Source organism: Musca autumnalis, unplaced genomic scaffold (genome assembly GCF_047663935.1).
Source record: "Musca autumnalis isolate F117 unplaced genomic scaffold, ASM4766393v1 scaffold_3, whole genome shotgun sequence".
Classification (NCBI taxonomy): Eukaryota; Metazoa; Arthropoda; class Insecta; order Diptera; family Muscidae; genus Musca; species Musca autumnalis.
In genome coordinates this window covers 201,610,897-201,634,619 of record NW_027411866.1, presented here as the reverse complement: position 1 = coordinate 201,634,619, position 23,723 = coordinate 201,610,897, and the positions used below count along the sequence as shown (strand labels likewise).

At 35.8% G+C, this 23,723-nt stretch overlaps 1 protein-coding gene across 7 annotated transcripts in view; it reads right to left on the bottom strand.

Moving 5' to 3' along the window:
• rg (A kinase anchor protein rugose) overlaps nucleotides 1–23,723 on the bottom strand; it is a 351,680-nt gene that overhangs the window by 33,327 nt on the left and 294,630 nt on the right. For 5 of the 7 annotated variants that reach the window (XM_073976281.1, XM_073976279.1, XM_073976280.1 and 2 more), the window contains exons 23-24: nucleotides 7,683–7,792; nucleotides 1,446–1,742 (exon numbers count right to left, since the gene is read on the bottom strand). In XM_073976281.1, coding sequence (XP_073832382.1) covers nucleotides 1,446–1,742; nucleotides 7,683–7,792 — 407 coding nt within the window. The remainder of the gene's footprint in view (nucleotides 1–1,445; nucleotides 1,743–7,682; nucleotides 7,793–23,723) is intronic. The other 2 variants (XM_073976284.1, XM_073976285.1) reach the window with 1 other exon arrangement.

Sequence of the window (23,723 nt, the reverse complement as noted above, 5' to 3'; positions counted from 1 at the left end):
GTAAAAAAATTGCGGATGCGTCTTTTCTATATGAAGGAGTTGCCAGATCGAAACAAAATTTAACATGTGTTCATAACAGACATGGAAGTTTCCAAAACACTTAATTTTTTTTCTGTTTATACCGCGCTTTTTGTGCTAGGCTAAGAAGTTTCCGAACTGCCCTCGTACATGGGCTGAAAGAGGGCACTCTCGGGATTTATTCTGTGAAAACGGAACTTTGTTCCAAGCTGTTTTCTAAAAGTTCTAGTCCACTAAATTTGGAATTTCAGTAAAATGTAATACCTGAAGGAAGAACAAGTAAGAAAAGCGTTAATTTCGGCCGGGCCGAACTTTTTATACCCTCCACCACGAAGTGTATTGAAGTGAATTTCAAAAATTCCGAAAATTGGGAGATATCATCTTATGGGGGCTATATAAAGGCGTGGACCTATACCAACAAATTTCATATGGAACGTTTAACACCCCAAATGAAGACCAAATACCAAATTTCAGCCATTTCGGTGGATTAATGTTGCCACAACCTTCAGAATACCGAAAATCTGGAGGAACCGTTCTATGGGGGCTATATGAGGGCGTGGACCTATACCTACTAATTTCTAGGGGAAATGTTTTGTATCCCCAACGAAGATTAAATACCAAATTTCAGCCATTTCGCAGCGATAATGAGGCTAAAACCTTAAAAATACCGAAAATCGGGAGATATCGTCCTATGCGGTCTATACAAAAACCTGGACCTATATAAACATTTTAAGGTACACATACTTCTTAGCCTGTGGAAACAAAAAATACAAAATTACAACCGATTCTGCGGTCAAATGGGACTAATACTTTCAAAATATCTTAAAATGACGCGTAATATATATGGGGCCTTATATGGGGGCTATACCAAAACGTGGACCTATATAAACAGAATCTGGTAGAAATATTTTTTAGCCTCTGGAGACACAAAATACCAAATTACAACCAATTCGGTGGTCAAATGGGACAAATATCATAAAATTTCCTTAAAATGACGACGCGTCACGCGTCATATTCCCTCCCTCACTTTCAAATATTCAAAATTTCGTAAAATAATATACCAGTGTAATACATACATATAACTTTTTTTAATGTTGGTTTTAAACTAAACACACAAATTAAAATAAAAACACGAACAAACAAAAACAGAAAAAAAACAAGGAATGCCATTTTGTTGTATTTTTAGTCCGTGGTTTTGTGATTGCGGTGGTTGTGGTGAACAATTTTCTAATTGAGTGGTGTTACAAATGATTATATTTTTTATTAAATATTTTTTTTTTTGGTAGACTACTGATATTTTGTGATTTTATTCATTTTTTTGATTGGGTGAATTTTTAATCGAATTTAAATCGATTTGTTGTTTTTGTAATTGAATTTTTTTTTTGTGGGTGAAGAAGATTTTTGGTTGATGGAATTTGTTTGTTTACCTTGGGTAATTTTTGTGGCACCACTGGTTTGGGAGGCGATAATGGTTGTTGCTGTAATTTATTTGTCGTTTTTGTTGTACTATTATTTAATAATACCGAATTAATTGTTGTTGTCATTTGTTTGACCAAAGCAGCACCGGTAGCCACCACCGTGGGTGTTGTCATTTTCGTTGGTGTTGGTGTGGTCACTGTGGCAGTTTTTGTCAATGTCGTCGTCTGTGTTGGGGTCACTGTCGTTGGTGTTGTGGTCACTGTCGCCGCCGTTGATGTTTGGGATTTCATTGGCATTTTAGGACTCTGAGTTTTGTTTTTGTTGTTGTGTGGTGTTTGTAGCATAGAGGTATTTGTTTGTTTTAGTGGATTTGTGTTAATTTTGTTGTTGTTGTTCGTTTTTGGATTTATTTGTGGTTTGTTGGTCGGTCGATTCATAATTCAATTATACAATAACAATTGTTTTGTTAAAAAGGAAACCAAAAAAACATAGCCATACATGCAATAAATTAATTTTGTGTTTTTTTGTTTGTTGTTTTTTGGTAGGAGTTGTTGTTATATGAGATAAAAAATAAATTAAAGAGAAAATTGAATTAAATTATAGATTTATGTTTTTGTTTATTGGTTTATATGTATTTTTAATAGAGTATGATCAATGATTTATGAATATGTGTAGATTTAAATATATTTAATAAATATATATTTATTTATTTAATGTTGCAAGAGAAGTGGCCAGAAATCATTGGGGAGTTATAAATATATTTATTTGTTTTTAATTATTAAAAATTAAATTTATTGTTGTAAAATAGAGCTCTGGTCGTCATAAAATTGGGGAAGAGTTCTTTGTTTCAATACAAAGAACTAAGAGAACTGATGAGTCCAAGTGGCGGTGGACGAAACTAGTATTCTTTGCCTTTCCCGAAATTAAATCAATTTTAACTACATCCCACTTTAAATAAAACTTGTTGTTTTAAAATTTAAAAAACAACAAAAACCGAGAGTTAAGCTGAACTATTTTACAACAATAAAATATACACATCTCAACAAAACTGCCAAAAGTGAATCTAATTAGTGAATCATATGTTTAGAAATATTTAAACATTTAGAAACATTTAAAAATAATGACACAAGTTCGGGTGGATCTATATTTTAGTCCTAACCACCATGAGGCAAACTTTAAGGGGTTATAACCACTTGCAAATTTTACAAAATCGACATTTTTATTTATTGGCACATTTTAAAGTACAGGTATCTCGAAATGGCATTTTTAAATGCGATGGCCACTGAATTTTTTGGGTGACGTATGGGATGGAAGATACCAAGGAACGGTCCTGACCGGTTTTAACATGGCAAAGCCCAGGATTTATCTTGGTCCCTCTTTCATCTCAAGTGAACACTGACCTCCCCGTGGTGTCACCTGGGGAACTGCTTTTAACACCCGTTAAAGGTAGTGAGCTAACATGTGCCGCGCGTTCACCCATAAGAAAAAACTTGGGTTTGGGCATCGGGTTAGTAACCCTCCCCTAGAAAAAGCAGCCTACTATGAAAAAGCGAAAGAAAAGCAAAACGAACCACTCTAAAGTTGACGAACACCGCAAACGTGTTAAGGACCATGATCTGCGAATCTGCACCTGGAATGTTCGCACTCTTTATAGAGAAGGTGCAGTCTTCGCATTGGCAGACGTACTTGAAAAGTACAAGGCCGATATTATTGCCATACAGGAAATGCGATGGATTGGGTAAGGCGCCACAACAACACCTAAAGGTGACGCACTGTATTATAACTGCCATGACGTAAAGCATGAGTTTGGTTGCGGGTTTGTAGTTAGTCGGAGACTAAAACATCTGGTATCCAGCTTCACCCCAGTGAATGAAAGACTTGCTGCAATACAAATAAAAGCTAAATTCTTTAACATCAGCTTTATATGTGCTTATGATCCCACTGAAGACAAGGACGAACAGACCAAAGATATATTTTACGAGCGCTTAGAAGAAACATATGACCGTTGCCCTGCCGATGACATTAAAATTATTATAGGCGATGTTAATTGGAAAGGAGAATATCTTTGGCCCAACAGTCTGGAATTTCAGTCTCCATAGTGAAACATCTGACAATGGTATGAGGCTGATAGACTTTGCAGCTGCAAAAAACATGGTAGTTAGCAGTACCAGATTTAATCATCTAGATATTCATAAGGGCACCTTGCTGTCTCCATATCAAAGAACAAGTAATCAAATTGATCATGCTGTGATAGATGGAAGACATTCATCCAGCGTGTTGGATGTACGATCGTTCCGAACCGCAAACATTGATTCGGACCACTACCTTTTTGCAGCAAAGGTACGTGCCCATCTAAAGTTGGACATCCATAGGCTGCAAACACAGCAGATAGCCACAGCATATTCCACTCAACTAGCCGAATTGCTTAATGAGAGCACTCCTTGTCCCGATAACATAACAACAAAATGCCAAAATATTGCTCACTCCCTGCAAACAGCAGCAAAATCCATACTTGTATACCAGAGACCTCCACAAAGGAATTCATGGTAATACCAGTAGGCTTATTCTGCAACTTTTATCGATTGAAAAGTTGTTAAAATTTCTTTTGTTTTTGTATGAACAACAAAACAAACAAATGAAATTGTTGTAGAATAAATAATGAGTAAAGTTGTTAAAAAGTTACAGAATAGGGGGCAGGTGTGTCGTGCTGCTACCGAAGAGAAAAATGCGGCATATAGAGCTACTTTACAATCAGTAGCACGAGAGAGATATTGGGAGAAAATGAGAAAAGAGAAACGTCTTTTCCGCAAGAAAAAGATAGAAATGGAAAAGCGTGAGTGTGAAAAAATCGAGATGTACATGAGCCAGAATGAAGTCCGAAAATTCTACCAAAGAGTGAAACATCAAACAGATGGCTTTGGTATAGGTACCAGCAAGGTAATCTGGTAACAGATACAGATAGCGTGCTCAGGATATGGAAGGACCATTTCTCCAATCTGTTGGTATCCAATAGTAGCGAAGACGATGATACCACAGATCCAATCCCAGAAGATGGTGTAGAATGTATACCTCCGGGCCAAGATGAGGTATAAACAGCAACCACACACAGAGAAGAGATATTGTTGGAACAATCATATTCTAAGAGCAAAATAATGTATTTTAAAAATCTGAAAATATATATTGTTGTTTCAACCATATATTTTTTATTAGCAAACATGATGACACAAAATATATTGTTGTGTCAACAATACATATTTTAAGAATTTTAAAATACAATATTTTGTTCTTAGAATATGATTGTTCCAACAATATTTTTTCTCTGCGTGCAACCGGCTGAAAAATGATAAAGCTGCAGGAGCCGATGGCTTACCAGCCGAGCTGTTTAAAACTGGAGGCGACGCGCTGATAAGGTGTATTCATCAGCTAGTTATCACCATCTGGCAAGAAGAACGCGTACCCGACGATTGGAACCTGAGCATCCTGTGTCCCGTCTACAAGAAAGGAGATACGACTGTATCCTCCAACTATAGGGGCATAAGTCTTCTCCCTATTGCCTATAAGACAGTGTCAGGGATATTGTGCGAACGACTAAAGCCAATGGTCAACGAAATAATTGGACCATACCAATGTGGCTTTAGACCTGGCAAGTCCACCATTGACCAGATATTTACCCTGCGGCAAATCCTGGAGAAGACCCAAGAGATGCAAATCGACACATATCACCTTTTTGTCGATTATAAAGCAGCCTTCGACAGTCCGCTGCGTTCAAAGGTATTCCAAGCCATGTCTGAATTTGGTATCCAGGCAAAGCTTATCCGGCTTTGTAAAATGACTTAACTTACACGACGTCCGCAGTTAAAATAGGAAAGAACCTCTCCGAAGAATTTTGTACCAAAAAAGGTTTCAGACAAGGAGACAGCCTTTCGTGTGACCTATTCAACATTTTGCTGGAAAAGGTAATACGAGATGCAAATGTCAAAAGAAATGTCACAATTTACACCAATAGCCACATGTTACTTGCTTATGCTGATGACATAGACATCATGGGACGATCAGTAAAGGAAGTAACTGATACCTTTAGGAAGGTCGAAGCAGAATCTGCGAAAGTGTGGCTGGCGGTAAACGGCGAAAAGACCAAATTGATGGTGACGACGCGCAATGCGTCCGTAGAGCTCGGACCAACTGTGGAAGTTGGTACCTATAATTTTGAGGTAGTTAAAGACTTCGTCTACATCGGCACTGCCATAAACACAACAAACAACATCAGTTGTGAAATAAGAAGAAGAATTGTATTGGCCAACAGATGCTACAAAGCCACATCTCGTCAAACAAAAATTTACACTATACAAAACGCTGATACTACCCGTGCTAATGTATGGCTCCGAAGCAGATAAGGCAGTGCTTGGTGTGTTTGAGAGGAATATTCTTCGAAAGATCTGCGGGCCGATTTGCGTTGACGGTGAATATCGACGTCGTATGAACCACGAGCTATATCAGCTATACAAAGACATGAATATAGTTAAACGTATCGAGATGCAACGATTCCATTGGCTAGGCCATATCATACGAATGAGCAAGTGGATGAATAAATGAAAAGGCGTGGTATTCCAGAAAGCGAAGCGAAAAACAGAGAGAATTGGAGATCTTTTCTTAGTTCGGTCTATGGAACAAATGTTCTGTAATGGGCCAGCTAAGTAAGTAAGGCCACAGATTTTTGACACATTTATGGCAAAAAAAAAAAATATTATTTTTGTAGTTAAAATCGAACTTTTGATTTAGGCAGTTCACCATTTTTTTAAAAATGGATATTTGTTAATTCCGTTTCGCTTAAGGACAAGATTAATAGGCTCTTAATGATCCCATAAAAACTTGTCAGAACACTGTGTAATATTTTTCAGCAAAAAATGTCTGAAAGGTAAAATAAATTCCCTTAAAAAAGCTTGGTAGATTTCTTGTAAAAAATTCATAAAAAATTGGGGGTTTCGTGCTCAAAAGTAGCCATAACCTCTTAAATGACACTTTTTTTATAGGTATTCCATATTGTTTTCGCAATTTACTCTTACCATTTCCCTTCAATACATTCACAGTATTTTTGCTTCATTACTTAAAATAATTTAAATTTTCGTTAAAAAAAACTTTTTTAATTTTTCTCCCCCACCAATTTCTGGCCACTTACCTTCGCAATCCGAATATTCGATGTGAATAGAAAAGAAAATATTTTCAAAAGGATAATGAATGTTGATTGTGTGTTTGTTGTTATTATTATCATATATTTTTTGTTTGCCAAAAGCAAAACGAGCAAAAACCATGCTAAATTGAACATTATCTATCTGTACAAAACCCAAAAAAAGAAAAAACAAATCTATGAACAAGAAAAATGAATGTGAAGGAAACGGTTGAAATCTTATTGGGGAAGAGGGGAAAGGCAAACATAAAACTCAACATGCAGCCCTTAGCTTAAGGTTTACATCTAAAGCTCTGTCTCTGCCTCTCTGAAGGAGACAAAAACAAGCAAAAAAAAAAACAACTAACAAGGATAACTGGAAAAAATCCTCAAATATATTACATTCAAAGAACAAATCTAGTGAAAATCTCAAGAAGTTCTAGCGAGAGTAGGTGTGTGTACATAAAACACGTAAAGGAAAAATATCGGAGGAGTCTAGTAAAAACACTCAGCTCATCGGATGGAGTGTAAAAATAATTGCATTGCTGCTATGTAGATATGTATGTATGGAGGAGGACTTTGGTAATCCTGTAGGAAAAGTTCATTTCATTCCTTAAGTCTTGGAATGTGTTTCAATGATTTTTGCATCAAATGACATGAAAGTGTAGGGTTGTTTGGTTACCTCCTCCTCTTCCTTTCTAAGGGGAGAAATTCTACTGCATTTAGGGACGATTTGATTTAGCTAGCACTTAAGAAACAAAATCCTTTAATGCTAAACTATACTTCAAAGTAAATACTTTTGGTTATAACTTTTAGAAATACACACAAATTATTTGAAAATCGGGGGAGAAGAAGTATATTCGCAACGAATCTTTGCTTTTAACTAAGACGTTCATCAGAAAAAATAATGATTTCGGTAGTAAAATGCAATTCCTAAGACTATTGAAAAGCTATACTATTTTTGGGTTTGTTTGTTTCTAAACGGTTTTTGTATTAACAAGTGTTCTTTGTAAACGTTTTTCATCTTGGATTTTAATGATATAGATTGTTGGGAAAAGTAGTTGCTTGTTCAAACACTTACCTTTATTGAAGGAGGTCCACTTGAGTGGGAATCATTATCTGCCAACACTGAGGGATTGTTTTCATCGACAACAATAATTTCATAATCACCATCTTGTATGGTGCGACCACCTTTTGTTTGTTTTAAATTAAAAAAAAGAAAATTGTTTTAAGTCAATAACTGTGTAAATTATGTTAAAAAATTTTGTTATCTTAAATACATTTTATAGAATTAATTTTAACTTAATTAACGACGTTACATTATACTTCACAATAACAAATAAATTGCAACTTAGTTGTTAAATATTAAATTAACTTAAGTGGAAATATTTAAAGAAAAAATAAAACTTTAAATAAATAAATTAAGAGAAAATTAAAAATAAATGCTTGTGAGTGCATTATTACATTATTTACAAAGAATATACAAACAGCAAGAAATTTAAATAATATTTAATAATTATTTATAAGAATTTTATATTTAGGGACATCTTTTGTTGGATTAATTTGAGCACATTCGAAGATTTTGAGTGGATTTTAGTATGTTCATATATGGTTAAATATTAATTTACTATCCGTTTGTTCAACGGACATCATTGCCTACACCTCTACGACACGGACGTCGCCACAAAAGTTCATATTTTGTCCTTTGGGCCCACTCGAAATGGTGCCGAGATGAATTTCTGGCTACGTCTCTGCTCTCCGAAGACATTAGTAAACAATGAAAGCACTTGGTACGTAAATTAAGAACCCAAAAGGAACATTTCGCCATATGTCAAATTTCTGAGTTATGGTGTTATGAATTTTTTTATTGTCCCCCTATAAAGAACTAGAAAATAGTCAAAGCGAATGGTGAATCATTTTGTAGAAGATTTCGTCATCCTAATTCAGTTCCTTCGAAGTCCTATTAATATTTTTTCCTTAATCGTAGTAAAAGTACCACAAGGTTCAAATTTTTGGAATTCAAATACATATTCTACGAAAATGTGTCGCAGAAAATTTGAGTTGGGGTCAAAGTCAAAAAATTGATATTGTCATGTTTTCATTGCCCTTCCTTAATTAAACCCTACACCACTATTTGGAAAGGGTATTATAAGTTTGTTTTGACAAAAATACATGTAACACCGCGAAATATTCGCCGGAGGCCCCAATATGGTATACCAATCTTCATATCTCGACCAGATAAAGCGATTTTGAGTGTGTGTTCGTACGTCCGTCCGTCTGTCCATTATAATTTGGGTTCAGACCAGAATATACACCTATTGTTATTGATGAAATAGACCAAAAACATACTTTTTATCCAATTTTGTAGCGGCTCTGTAGGTCACAATAATAGTCCGATCGCCTCGAAATTTTAAATAAGGTAAGAGTATATGACAAAGAGGAAGCTTGGAAATTGAGATGGTGATCAGATAATATTTAGAGGGTTAAACTTGTGTGTGAAAATTGTGAAAATTTTTAATATGTAGCTTAAATCTTTATTTCTCCCAAGTAAGTTATATTTGGAAGACGATCTCTCGATGATGCTATTATGTTGATGTACAAGGTCAGATAACAGAGCTACAGCCTGATATATATAGTTATTTGTATAGCTCAATAGTCACCAAATTTTGCACGAGGCAAGATATTAGGTCGAAGAAGATGCCTACAATTTTGGACGATGATCTGATATTATTAAGCGCGTGAAATGGACCATTACTTCTTTATGAAAGATATAAAAATTTTATTTTGGTCCATATACTAATTACTGAGGCGCATACGAGGGACACTAAAAACCCTTCTGGCCTAGGCAACACGCAGTGCCGCCAAACGTCATTTGACTTTTTTTTGGAAAGTTTGACAGTTTTTAGCCTAAGCGTACTTAGGACAGTTGACATGCGACCATGTGTTGGGTTGTTTTTAGTGGCTTGATTGAGACACCTCCAAAACATGTTCTTTGAACGCTTTTAGAGCACCTTCTGGCGACGAAAATCTTTGACCACGCAAGCCGTATAGTCGCCACACGGTCAGTTTTACCGAAGAAACAGGAGGCCATTTGCTTTGAAGATCTTCTTCGATGAACAACTTTCGTTGGATTGGGCTCGCATTCGAAGGCCCAAATGGTCGATTCCTGTTTTGTTTCGGGCTCCTAAGCATAGATCCAAGATTCGTCGTCTGTGGCGATCTTATAAATGCCGTTTGAAGCACCGCGATAGAATCTAATTGGATTTTAATACATATATTGCACCATGGGGTCGCTTTACCACTTTTTGCAAAATGGACTCGGCAACATACAATTTCTAATAGTGGTAAAATACTCCTCAGTAATTTTGGCGACATTTCCTGAGTATTTCAGCCATGAACAACTTCTTTACATGTGGAGTCTTAGAACGCGGTAGAATCCACAAAGTTATTTCTGTATAATAAGTATACAGAAAAATATATGACCTTCGTCCGGACCATGACATTAAGGAGAATATCTTTGGCTCAACTGTCCGAAACATCCGAAAAGCGCATTTAACTGATTTTACTTGTCAAAATACGGTTTTCATACCCTCAGCATTTATGCTAACGAGGGTATATACACTTTCATACGGGCAAAATGTGCCTCATCGAAATAATGGTTTTAGACCCCAAGTATGTTTGGACGAAATGTGTTTCAGACAATTTGGAGTTGATTTAGCGATGTCCGTCCGTCTGTCTGTCTGGCTGGAGTGCACGATAACTCTCGAACGGATCAACCGATTCGGTCCATAATTTGGCTTCCGTAATATTTTGTCCAAACTTAGTTTAAATTCGAAGATGGGTTATATCGGTCCACTCCTTCCGGTACCTCCCCCACAAAAGTTCGGAAATGTTCGATAATTTGTGCGCACGATAACTCTTAAAGGAAGTAAGCGATTTGGTCCATACTTTGAACATTGTGAAATTTCTCAATCGATCCACTCCTTCGGGTACCTCCCACACAAAATTTCGGAAAAGTTCAGTTTAGGACCTGCTCTTGAATCGCTTTGATTTTTGTTGTAGCAACTTGTATTCCCTGCCCCCCATACGACGGTACAAGTTTCATCAGGGGCAAGTCCATACTTCCTGAGAAAATAGCCTGAAAGATGCACAGAAACCCTATGACACCCTCTGTAGTGGTTGAAGCGCAAGATAACTCTCGAACGGATTTGCCGATTCGGCTTAAATTTTGGCTTTCATATTATTTTGCCCAAACTTAGCTTAAGTTCGAAGATAAGCCATATCGGTCCACTCCTTCAGTTACCTCCCCCACAAAAATTAAAAAATGTTCGGAAAAATTGTGTGGACGGTAAATCTTAAAGTAAGTGACCGATTTGGTCCATACTTTACACATCCTAATATATCTTCCAGATATAGATCAGTTTCGAATATGGACTATATTTATCCACTGCTTCAGGTACCTCCTACACAAAATTTGGGATAAGTTCACTTTAAGACCTGCTCTCGAATCACTTTGATTTTTGTTGAAGTAACTTGCATTCGCTGCCTCAATAACGACGGTAACAATTTTTCCAGGGGCAAGTCCATACTTCTTGATAAAACAGTCCGAAAGGTGTAAAAAATTCCTATGGCACCATATGTAGTGTCTGGAGAGCACTATAACTCTCGATCAACCGATTTGGTCCAAAATTTGGCCTCCGTAATATTTTGTCCAAACTTAGTTTCAGTTCAAGTTTTTAATTTCTAAAATGGCCCATATCGGTCCTCTCCTTAGGGTACCTCCCGCAAAAAAGTTGAACATTTGTGCCTTGCAGTTTAGGATCTGTCCGAAGATCCTTCGGATATGTATACCAATGCTGTTCGTTGTGGTCCTGTTTACAGTCAGTGCATTGCCCTGAATTAAACTTCTATATCTCAAAAACGGTAAAACCTACAAAAATGCCATAAAGGTCAATCTTGTAGAGAAATTTCTTTTGTCCTATTTCGATAGGATTTGCGGTTTTCAAGCAAAATCGTGAAAACCTAAAAAACCCTTAAACGAGGGGGCGCGGTACTTCCCGTATGCGATATTATTAAAACGCTATATTTGCAAATATTACGAATGTATCGGTTTAAAAATTTACGAATTAATCAACAATTCTGGTACTTCTGTGGGGCCTAAAGCCACGACCACGTCTGCTTTTTTAAATATGTTATATCTCTAACACTACTGAACCAATTTGCCTGAAATTTGCAGCGAATGCTCAAGGTTTGCCGTGGTATTGTATATTTTATATATTTCGCAGGAGGTGGGGTACCTTCCCCACGAATTTCTCTTAAACACTATATGTATATGCCAAACTTATGATTATATCGTTTTCAGCATTAACTTTGGGAGGCATTGGGGTTGTGTCTCCGACCCAAGCTACATATTGGAAGTCAAAATCCCAGATCATGCCCACGTGCACCCTTTTCAATACATTATTTTTCCAAAACTACTGAACCTAATTTCATAAAATTTTCAAAAAATGTTCATGAATGTCTCGTGGTCCAAAATGCTATATATTTGTAGCCGAATTTCGGGGGCCTATTGTATTATAATCGCTATATTTGCTAAACTTATGTGGCCTGTAAATTAATTTGCGAGACAACGGTGGTTGCGCCTCCGACCAAGAAAAACTATATACATATTTACAAATTTCCTTAAACGGTCCATCAGCCATGAAAACCTAATACATATAAGTCACAATAAGCGGGATAATTCGACTTAACCATTTTTAGCTTTTATAATTAGATGTCTTTAGTAAAAAGGCAGGGGACATGGACGATAATAAATCCTACACAGCATCAATGGGCGAAAAAATTCGACAAAGTCCGTATGAGAATAGAAAGGTCACATACAAAATCTGTAGATACATTTAAAATCCTCCTCGTTTTGACAATGGACCGAAGAAGTGAGATAGAAAATACCAATTTTTGAATTGTCAAGCATAAAGTCCATAAAAAGTTGTCCTTAAAACTCATTACTAATTACAGCAACGCGGACCGGGGTCTGCTAGTGTTTCAATAAAATGTTCTTCGTTTAAAGACAGAAGATAAACCCACTAAAATATGTATGTATATGATGATCGGTAAGCCGTTTTCGAGCTAAAACGCAATTTCGAGAAACACGCGTTTAAAGTTTCTATTATAATGAATTTTTCGCTTCCAACGCTTGTTTTTATATTGCAACCCAGACAAACCCTGCACTATGACTTTGAAATCCAACATCTTCAATCCCAATGTTGTGTTGTAATTTTAGGTTACAGGCAGGACATGTATCAGCTCAGCTTCTTGTGCTAGTGAATATCTAGGATTTGCATATATTCAAAATCGAATGAGTGTTTATTTCATTTGTAAACATTACAAAATATATTTATGGAAATGTATACAAACAAAATATATTTATAGAAATGTATCATGAATGGCTACTGTACAAGAATCCTGACAAATGTACAGACATACAATTAATTTATGTACTACAAACTCTATTTAAAATGCATCCAACACAATAAGAACACAAAATACCAGGCAATGGGATATGAAATTGGAGCTAAATCATTTATTTCAAAATAAATATTTTCATTACATTTATAGCCCATTTCATCCATCACTATATTCACATTCATCAAATAACAATCGGTAGTATGAGTATGTATTTTATTGGAGTCTGCAGAAAAACAATTTTTAAATTCATGTGAACCACAACAAGTGTTCACGTTTATTTTGTTTTTGATTCAATAAACTTTGTTTAGGTTTATTTATACAACATCAGCAGAAATCGAATAAACAAATATATCGTGGGCGACAGGCATAAAATTACTCATGAGAATACAGAGAAAAATAAATAACAATAGAGAATATCCATTCAAAAACTAACCATTTCATCTAAACTTGGTCGTCAAGTGGACAAATTTGTGTGGAAGTGGATTTTAATTTGAATTGAAAAGTTTTGTTTTCATTTTGTGTATGTCTGTCGGTTGGTATTTTTCTCTAAATATCATCTAAAAATTCAATGCTTGTAACAACGACACTGGCAGATGTAAACGACAACGACTAAATGTTGTTCTATTTACTTTTTGGGGCCAACAAATAATGGATCGTGTTCCATGAATGTCCTGCGAATGTCGAGATACATTAGTATTTGTGTTTATTTATATTTAAAATGCATGAATGCATAATGTTGGCCATATACATATAGTATACATGTGTATACCACACAAAAGTCTATATTTGTATTACAAAACGTTGAATTATTAATGGTTTCCATTGTATCGAGTCGCCGTCATCATCTGTCACATAAAGATGGATACATTTCTATAAATACAATTTTTATTTAAATATTTGTAATGTTCATTTTATTTCTGTATAGGTATAAATAAATAAATTTATGCTGAATATTTCATAAGGTATTATGGTCATAAATTGTTGTTCGGGAAAATGGTGAGTTAATTTTAAAATCGTTTATTTGAAGGAGTATTTAAATTTAAATGCTAGTTGATGTAGGATTTAAATGAAAATTTATGATTTTGCGATATTCGGTATTTTAAGAAGAAAGCTGATAGCTATATAGATAGTAATGCCACAAGTGGACATTAGAGTGACCCAAAAACAATTTTTTTTTTTGGATTTCCTACCCCAAAAATTGTTTCCATTTGGTCCAAAAACCTCATATATGAAATTTTATGGCGATCGTTTAAGGTTAACACATGCCAACCTAGTGACCTTTGTTTCCATAGTAATTTGTATGGGGCCAAAGGCACATTTTCAGTAAAATTCTCTAAATACCACAATTATGGTTCGATCTATGAAAAAACTTTACCAGTTCATTATTGTGTCTTAAAAACGATTTCTACAAAAAATTTTGAAAATCGAATTGGATTTTGACATACCTATGTATATACAGGCAATGCAATTCGATTTTAATTTTGTTGTAGAAATCGTTTTTAGCCGCATTAATTAACAGTTTTTTGGGTCACCCTAGTGGACATACATATACCCCAATTTTTATTTTAACGATGATATAATTTTTGTTTAATGTTGGATGTTCATATTTTTGCGACATTCAGTGACAGTATTCTTTGCAGTGGTAAATTATGGGGGCACCTTCCTGCCATGGCTAACAGACATGTTCCTATCTGGCTTTTGAGTTGGTTCGAGAACATTCTCTCATCATACTTAAGTCAGCAAAGGCGAATCAAATAGTAAAATCCTTCGAAGTTTACGTACCACAAATCTATACAGATGTCGATTATTAGTAACTCAATAGCATACCACGCGATTTTCTTCTAAATAAGTCAAGAATTGACGAATACAAGCCGGTATCAACAGCAATTGCTGCCATTAACCGTGCCATGCTGCCACGTTGTATATGATTGAGTGGATGCCAGTCGGTCATGGAACCAACAGCCAAAGCTCTGTAGAGTGAAAAAGGGAGTTCCCCAAAATGTAACGAAATCGTTATGAATGCAGACGATTGCGCTATAATGGAACAGGGCGCATCATGTCTAAGTCGTGCGCTCATTCTACAACTTTCTGCAACAAGCTGAGAATCTGCGAGTCCGACACAGGAATCATGTTGGCCACTTATAATGTGATACATCAGCCTATTCAAATTATGCGTCGACGGATGTACAATAGCAGAGTAATGGGAGAATTTTCAGATGCTTCTATGAACTATTTACATGGGGAGACAGAACAAATGTCTTGGAATATCGTGGAAATTTTCTACGATCTGATAGGCTTGTTGATACCAGAGTTTCGGAGTCGAGGTGTTTTGGTTCGAATCCGACTCCAGCCCCCCTACTCGGTAATTTTTTTAACAACTTAACTCATTGTTTATTTTACAACAATTTCATTTGTTTGTTTTGTAGTTGTTACAAAAACAAAATAATTTTTAACAACTTTTCAATCGATAAAAGTTACGGAATAGGCCTACAGACCTTTTATTTTCACTACTCCGACTCCAGAGTCGACTCTGAAGATATTAAAAATTAATAAATTCTTCACCATTTTTTAACTTTTTCCTATATTTTGACCCATATAGGCTAATCTGTTGGTTTTTCCTAACACATTCTTTAGAATAGACATTCTCTTTCAAATTTAATACTCAACTGGAAAACATAAATATGAAGTAAACTTCATATCAATGCTGTTTCTGCTGAATCTTACATTGAAAAATAGCAACAAAATACAAATTATTTTTTTTTTTGCTAGTATATTCTTCTCCGTGAGAAAATCTTTAAGCATTCAAAATATCTGAAAATGAAAGGAAAATATAAATCAAAAACTGGATTTAAGCCAACATTTTAGAATGATTCTAGAGCCTTAAGAATAGACCTACAGTTCTAAAGCCCAATAAAATCCAGTTTTCATGAATTTTGGACCAATAAACAGAGATGAAAAAACTAGACTTCAGAGGATAATAAATATCCAGTGAATCGTCCTTTAACATAGTATAATATACCGTTTGCTTGTAGCTTTAAAAAAAAATTGGTGTCCCGAATTATATGTTATATTTTTACAAGTCCATATTTACATTAGGCAATTTCCATTGCGGTAATTGTCAGTTCGATATAGAGAGAGGTGAGATATATGGGAAGCATTTGTCTCTCAACACCCTCTCTCACCTACAAACTGACAATTGTCACAATGAAAATTGCCTAATGTAGAAATAAAATTGCCCAGAGTCGGAGTCGTGTTATTTTTTCGACTCACACTCCGACTCCAGCAAAATTGCTCGACTCCGAAACCCATACAAAAAGATAATTCCGATTCTAAATCGAACTCTTATGTCACAGATATCTGTGTGAAGCTAAGTGGGAACAAGGTCAACAAGTTCCTTGTCGGCCGAATTTGGAATGTAGATAAAGAAATATTGTTGACCTCTTACATCGCAATAGGTCGGACTTTGGCAAGTTTTGGGTGCCTCGTATATAAACCTAATAGAATAGTATTCAGATCCATGGACTTTTACATGGGAAAACATGACAAAGGTGTTAAAGTACTTGATAGGCAATTTGATCAAAACTGAGAGTACCCCAAGAATAAGTATAGCTAATCTGACAACTATTTACCCTAATATACTTAGGTTGCTTTAGGACTCGCGCATGCCACGGCTACATATCTGCAACAAGCCGAGAAGTAGGATTAGGAACCTCAAGCCCTTGGAACGCACGTTTTAATGGCGCCGGGACTTTCCATAACCTCACCATATGTCAATGTACTTTCAGAAACTGGACGTATGGAATACCGGATACTCAACCGAAAATCTGTTCTTGTGTTAAATAACAACAAAAAACACACGATGTTGCCTATATCGTACGCATGTTTCTGTTTATCTTCCCTATGCTCATGAGCATAGTCGATATCAATTACTGATTTAGGGGTTTTTAGGTTGACCCCCACTTGTAGAAAATCGAAAAAATTTACATGACGATTTTAAAGTATAAGTATCATTGAATATGCGGTAAAACTTTCAAGTCGATCGGAATAAAATTGAGTGAGATATGAGTGTTGGAAGGGAAAAAATCAAACATGGAAACTAAAATCGTGTTTTTCTCGAAAATACATTTTAAAAACGGTGCCAACTCTAGCTCAAAAACTAATAAGCCGATTGTCATACAATTTGGTGGGCTTATCAATGACAAAAACTAGTCCTTCATCGACCGATTTTATTTTTAAAAACATTTTTTTGCCCGTTTTTTTACCAAAAAAACCTCAGTTTTTTAGGCGAAAAATTAAAACTTTGACTTTTTGGTTCCACCATTTCCCTAAAACCTCATATTTTAAAAAAAATCGATCGATGAAGGACTAGTTCTTTATGTTCTTAACAGGCATACAAAACTACATGACCATCGGTTTATTAGTTTTCGAGCTGGAATTGGCACCGCAGAATGCTTCAATAAAACATGGTGTGGTATATGGTAAATTGCCACAAAACTACGTAATATTTTTCAAAAGAAAAATTCGGAAAGTAGATTAAGATGTGCTCCTTCAGATGAAAAAACATCTATTAAAAATTTTTCATATTTTCTTGAAAAAAATTCATGAAAAATGGCCTTAATTGGGCTTTACAGCTGGGTTTCACCCCTTAAGTGAAATTGTTGAACTTTACCAGGAGGCTGCCTGAAGGAATTGTTTGACATAGTCTGTCTTCGAACTTTATTTAAGTATGAGAGTATTATTGTGATGTGCAAAGGTTGGATCAATGTCCGTCACTCTTTATCGTGTCCGACAGACATTTAAGTTGGTCACCTTAAGCTTTGTACAGCTTTAGGGCCATTATATCAGGAAGTTTGGATTCGCCTACGAAAACATATCGCTGTAAAAACGAAAATTTTCGGTGTACATATCAAAATTATACTCGAATAGACCTTATACATGGCGAAAATATTGAACTTTGGTGACGTGGACCACCTTGAAACTTGATGTACGTTTGGAAGAAATTTTACGATATGCAAAATTTCGGCCAACTTGGATACTCAATTCGTAACTTATTGTGTTCATCAGTAATTTTTATTGCTGGTGGCAGGGTTTGTTTAGAGCTTTTGTGCCAAAATCCCATTATGGCCTTACTCCCAAAATAAATTATAACGTCACAATAGGGGCGCGAAGTCTGCCTGCTGAAGAAATATCAAAACATTCTGAGACACGGCCTTAGACTATATTGTACGAAAAATTTTGAAATTTGTTGCGGAAGGTACACGTCGGAGTGTCCATATTCGAACTGTATCAATGTCTCGCGGAATTATTACGATGTATGAAATTGGTTTTCCGAGCCGGTTTAGAGAAAAATGATTAATTTTTGTCAGGCAGGTACCCGAAGGAGTGAACTCATATGACCCGTCTTCGAACTTGATCTTAGTTTGGACAACATATTACAAGCCAGAAAGACAGGTCTAAATTGACTCCGAATTTTCTGAAACAGATTGCATCCAAACATTCTTGGGAGCCAAAGGCACATTTTTAAACGTAAAGGCACATTTTTAAAAGTTGAAACACAAACAAAAAATTGCATAACTCATCTATTTTAACCGATTTTATCGTTTTTCGCAGTTTCGAAAGCTTACTTAATTTTCTTTTCCATAATAATAAATATTTATGTTATTTGCTATCTTGTACGCAATTTAAAGCTCTAGGAAGAACATTTTTAATGTTTTTTTCTTCAAGTTTCAGCCACTTAGATTCTCAAAAAAATTATAGAAATCCGTTAAGAAAGAAAGAAGTTGCGCTCCTTAAAATTGCATACTTAAGAATACCCCGTTTTTCTCTTCATTTGCTGTTATAAAATCACTTCATGAAGTGTCCTAAAAACCAAGGGTATTTTAATTAGTTTCTGATTGGAGTCGAACACACAAGAACCAGTATGAGACCTTGTTTCTCTGTTGATAGCAGCTCCTCCGACATATCGGCTGTGGAGTGGATTCTCTGTCATCGAACTTTTTCCCTTCTCAAATGCAATGTTGTTTTTTACAGTGATGAGTTTTTTTCTCAAATAAAAATCAGCTTGAGCCAGACTGGGTTTTGAATCCACATCCTTGGAACATATATGAAAAGTGTTAGTGTTCAAAGGTAAACTCATAACTTCCGAAGGCTGCGCTAAAGAGCGTTTGTCGTGGAAGTCATACAGTTTGAATAAAAATAAGGCTCATCACTGTCAAAAAAAAAAAATTGCATTTGAGAAATGAAAAGTTCGACGAGAGAAAAGCTACTCAACAGCCGATATGTCTGATGAGGTGATACCAACAGGGAAACCAGATCACTAGACAGCGGAATCCTATGCAAATGCATGGTCGTAGAGAAAATCTGATTAGACAGAAACTCATTTTATCACAAAATAAAACGAATTAGGCCCAGAAATTTTATACTTTGCATATCGTGCATAGTTTGACATATTTGCGTAAAATGAGCATATGCAAAAATATATACAAGGATTTGTGGTCCAAAAATCCCACAGAAACGGCTGAAATGTGGTATTAAGTCTTCGTTAGGGGTATGAAAATTTACACCTGAAATTTGTCCGCATGGTTCCACGTCTTCATATAGTCCCCAAAGAACGGTACCTCCCGATTTCTGATATTTTGAAAGTTGTAGCCTCAATATCGAACCGAAATTACTGAAAATTGGTATTTAGTCTTCGTTGTGGGTATAAAACTTTCCACCTGAAATTTCTCGATATAGGTCCACGTCTTCATATAGCACACTGTACCTCCGGATTTTGATGTTGTGGCCTCAATATCCCTCCGAAATGTCCGAAATTTGGTATTAAATCTTCCTTGGAGTCATAAACCTTTCCACCTGAAAGTTGTCGGTATAGGTCCACGCCTTCATATAGCCCCCATAGAACGGTACCTCTGGATTTCTGGTATTTTGAAGGTTGTGGCATCAATATCCCTCCGAAATGGGTGAAATTTGGTATTAAGTTTTCCTTGGGGGTATAAAACTTTCCACCTGAAATTTGTCGGTAAAGGTCCACGTCTTCATATAGCCCCCATAGTACGGTACCTCCCAATTTCCGGTATTTTGAAGGACGTTGCCTCAATATCCCGCCAAAATGGCTGAAATTAGGTATTTAGTCTTCCTTGGGGGTAAACAACTTTACACCTAAAATTTGTCGGTTTAGGTTTAGGTCTTCATATAGCCCCCATAGAACGATACCTCCCGATTTTCGGTATTTTGAAAGTTGAGGCTGTGATTATACATTTATTTCCCTATTTTATTGACTTGTCTGAAAAGAATTTTAAACGGAAAAATTTTACATACAATCATTTTTGTACCTACGAGTATTATTGAATTATTTGTTGCATAAGAAAATATGTAAAGTGCATAAATTTTGCATATGCAAAAATTTACGCATTTTGCATAATTTTGCATGTGTTATATGTTTTGCTTGCAATTTAATCAGAAGCCAAAAATATGCGCTGTTGCATAAAATTCCGCTGTCTACAGATCACATAATGGTGGTTGTGTGGGTTCGAATCTTCGGGTTTCCTTTTTCAGTTGCAAAATATCTTCGGTCATTAAGCTCGACTCCAACGAGAAATTAATTAAAATTTCTTTGGTTTTTAGGTCACTTCATAAAGTGATTTTATAGCAGTAAATGAAGAGAGAAAAACGGGGTATTTGTAGATCTGCCAATTTTAAGAAGCATAACTTCTTTCTTTTTCGCTTCATTTGATTCCAGCACATCATGAAAAACAGGCGTGGACAACAGTAGTTGCTGAGTACGCTTAGGCTAAAAACTGTAAATTTTTCAAAAAAATGTTAATTGACGCCTGGCGGCACTGCGTGTTGCCTAGGCCAGGAGGTTTTGCAGTGTCCCTCGTAAGTACAGCTTATTGGACAAGTGTTCAGTTATGGAAAATACCCCTTTGGTTCGTCTCTGGAATACTCATTAGGATAATATAAATGACGTCCAAACAATGATGTCCAAAATTGGTTCGCACACTAGGGGAAGGCCAAAAATAACAGTGTGGAAAATGTTTTGAATTATGATATCCGAAAACAGGATAAGCTGCGAAGATGTTCGATGTTCAACATAGAGTAGAATTGTTCAGATAAGTAAAATTTTCAAAAGATCGCACTTTTTAATACAGTTCGTTCATTTAGTTCAATAGTAAATCCTTAGTGATGCCTTTTTTCATTCTTGTAGTTGACAGTTCATATACATATAAGTCTAGTTCATACTCTGTTTTAGAACCAATGATAAGTAAAAATCAACCAAGGGAATTCTAATGTTATCTCAAAATCGCTCATTCTAGTTCAACTCGTTCTGTTAGTTCAATAAATCATCCATCTTTGGTATGTTCACTCGCTCACCTAGCTCTTATTTCATACTTATTTTGTTCGGTCGATTTTGGTTCATGTTACTTCCTGCTCAAACTTCAACCTTCTAAACACGATTACTATGTGTAATTTTGTTTAACAATTATTTCATTTAATTAGTTCAGCTTTTTTATCTCTGACAACAAAATTCATTTAATCATCATTATTAAAAAAATACATACGAAACATGCCTATGATACAGGGTGAAAACGTTTTGAGGGCGTAGGGGGGAGAAAGAATTGTTTTTTGATGGTGCTTTTAAAACAGGTGCTCAAAACGGGTGCCATCATTATTTATGAAGTGCTTGAGAAGCGATAAAGAAAAACAAATTCAAACACAAAAAGGAATCCCAAGTAAAGAGCAAATAATACACAAAATAAAACGACAACAAATTTAGAAGGCAAATTAAAATCAAACGAAAAATAGAAGCACCTTGGACAAGATGAAGAAGAAGAAGGGAACAAAAGAGGTAGCCGTTTGTATTTATAGCCCTATACACCTTAACGGTTTGTTTGTTATTCAAAGACTTGGAAGAAAAAAGTATGTAAGAAAAACACAAATAATAATACAAGATAAACAGAAAAGGAAGCTTTTAAGGAATCGAATAACAAGCTAATTAAAAAAATTCGAAATAAAAAAAAACAGAAATAACATTGAAGGACATGAAAAAGAGATTAGCCATAAATACGAAAAACAAATACGAATGAACAGCATTACCAGAATCTTCAATAAAAGTTGATAACAAGAGAAAGAAAAAAACAATTGGTTCATAAAGTGAAATTAAAGCGAAAGGTAGAATAAAAAATGACATCATAAAAAAAGCATTATGGTAAGCTAACATAAAAATGTAATTATTGTTGTTGGGATTTTACATTTTTATGTTATTTTGATTTTTCTTTTTGTTTTCAAATCACTGGAAAAAGATTGCAAAAGGAAATAAAGAGCAAGGAAACGGAAATGACTATTTTAAGAAATAAAAAATTATTAACAGAAATCAAAAAGAAAAAGGCTAAGGATTTTTTGTAATATCAAGTTTATATTTAAGGAAATAAAGAGCATATTTAAAGAGACTGCGAGAGAAGAAAAGAGCAAGAGTAGTTATGGTTACTCTTAGGTTTTTTTGGTAATACCTGTTCCAGTTGTTGTTGTACGTCCATTATAACGATAATTATTATTTATACCATTATTTTGTTTATATGACGAAGACGACGATGATGATGCCATGACATTAGCACCAGTTGCTGGACCACCATGCATGCCACCGCCGATGACACCACCAGCACCTGAACCCAAAACATGACCACCAACACCATTACGCATATTACGACCATTATTCATGGTACCAATGGCCATAGAATTGTGATTATTGCCAGTCAGATTGCCACCACCATTGCTATTATTATGCATTAGGCTGGGATTATTGCCATTGGCAATTTGATTGCCTCCAACAATACCAGCACCACCAACACCATTTAACATCATGGCACCTCCACCACCGCCACCGCCAACACCGGCTCCACCATGCTGGGCATGATAATCGACAATACCATTTTGATGTGATGAGGTCATACCGCCATTAAGACCATTCGTCATCATCATTGCTGCTGAGGACGAGGTTGAAGGTGTACGCATATAGCCGGCTTGTTGTCCAGCTAAATGTGAATGCTGGTGATGATAACCAGCAGCACCACCATTCATTTCAACACCAGCAGCAGTATTTGAGTATTGTTGTTGTTGTTGCTGCTGCTGTTGTGGCGTCGATATTTTTCCATTTAACACTTGACTGCCATTCATCATGTTGTAGTGGCCTCCACCATTGGCTCCCGATGCTGCTGTCATATGTTGTTGTTGTTGGTAATGTTGAGCATGTTTCTGTCCATGACGTCCATGGTGGGGTTGTGAGGCCAAACTTGAAAGTGAAGATGTTGAGGCTGGTTGTGAGGTGTTGGTTGTTGAAGATGTTGAAGGACTTGTCGATTGGTTAGCCAAAGGCGGTGAAGGACAATGAGTAGCATAACTAGCTGCTACTGCTGCATTATTCATTGCCTGATGATGAGCTTGATAGTATTGTTGTTGTTGTTGCTGCTGTTGTTGATGTGTCAAGTGATGATGTTGATGTTGTAAATGAGATGTTTGCTGCATTGACTGCTGTTGATGTTGATGCGGTGGCGGTGAAGGCATTTGTTGATGATAGTAAAATTGTTGTTGTTGCTGCTGCTGTTGTTGTTGTTGGTGATGATGATGTTGCTGCTGCATATGTGGTTGTTGTTGCATATTT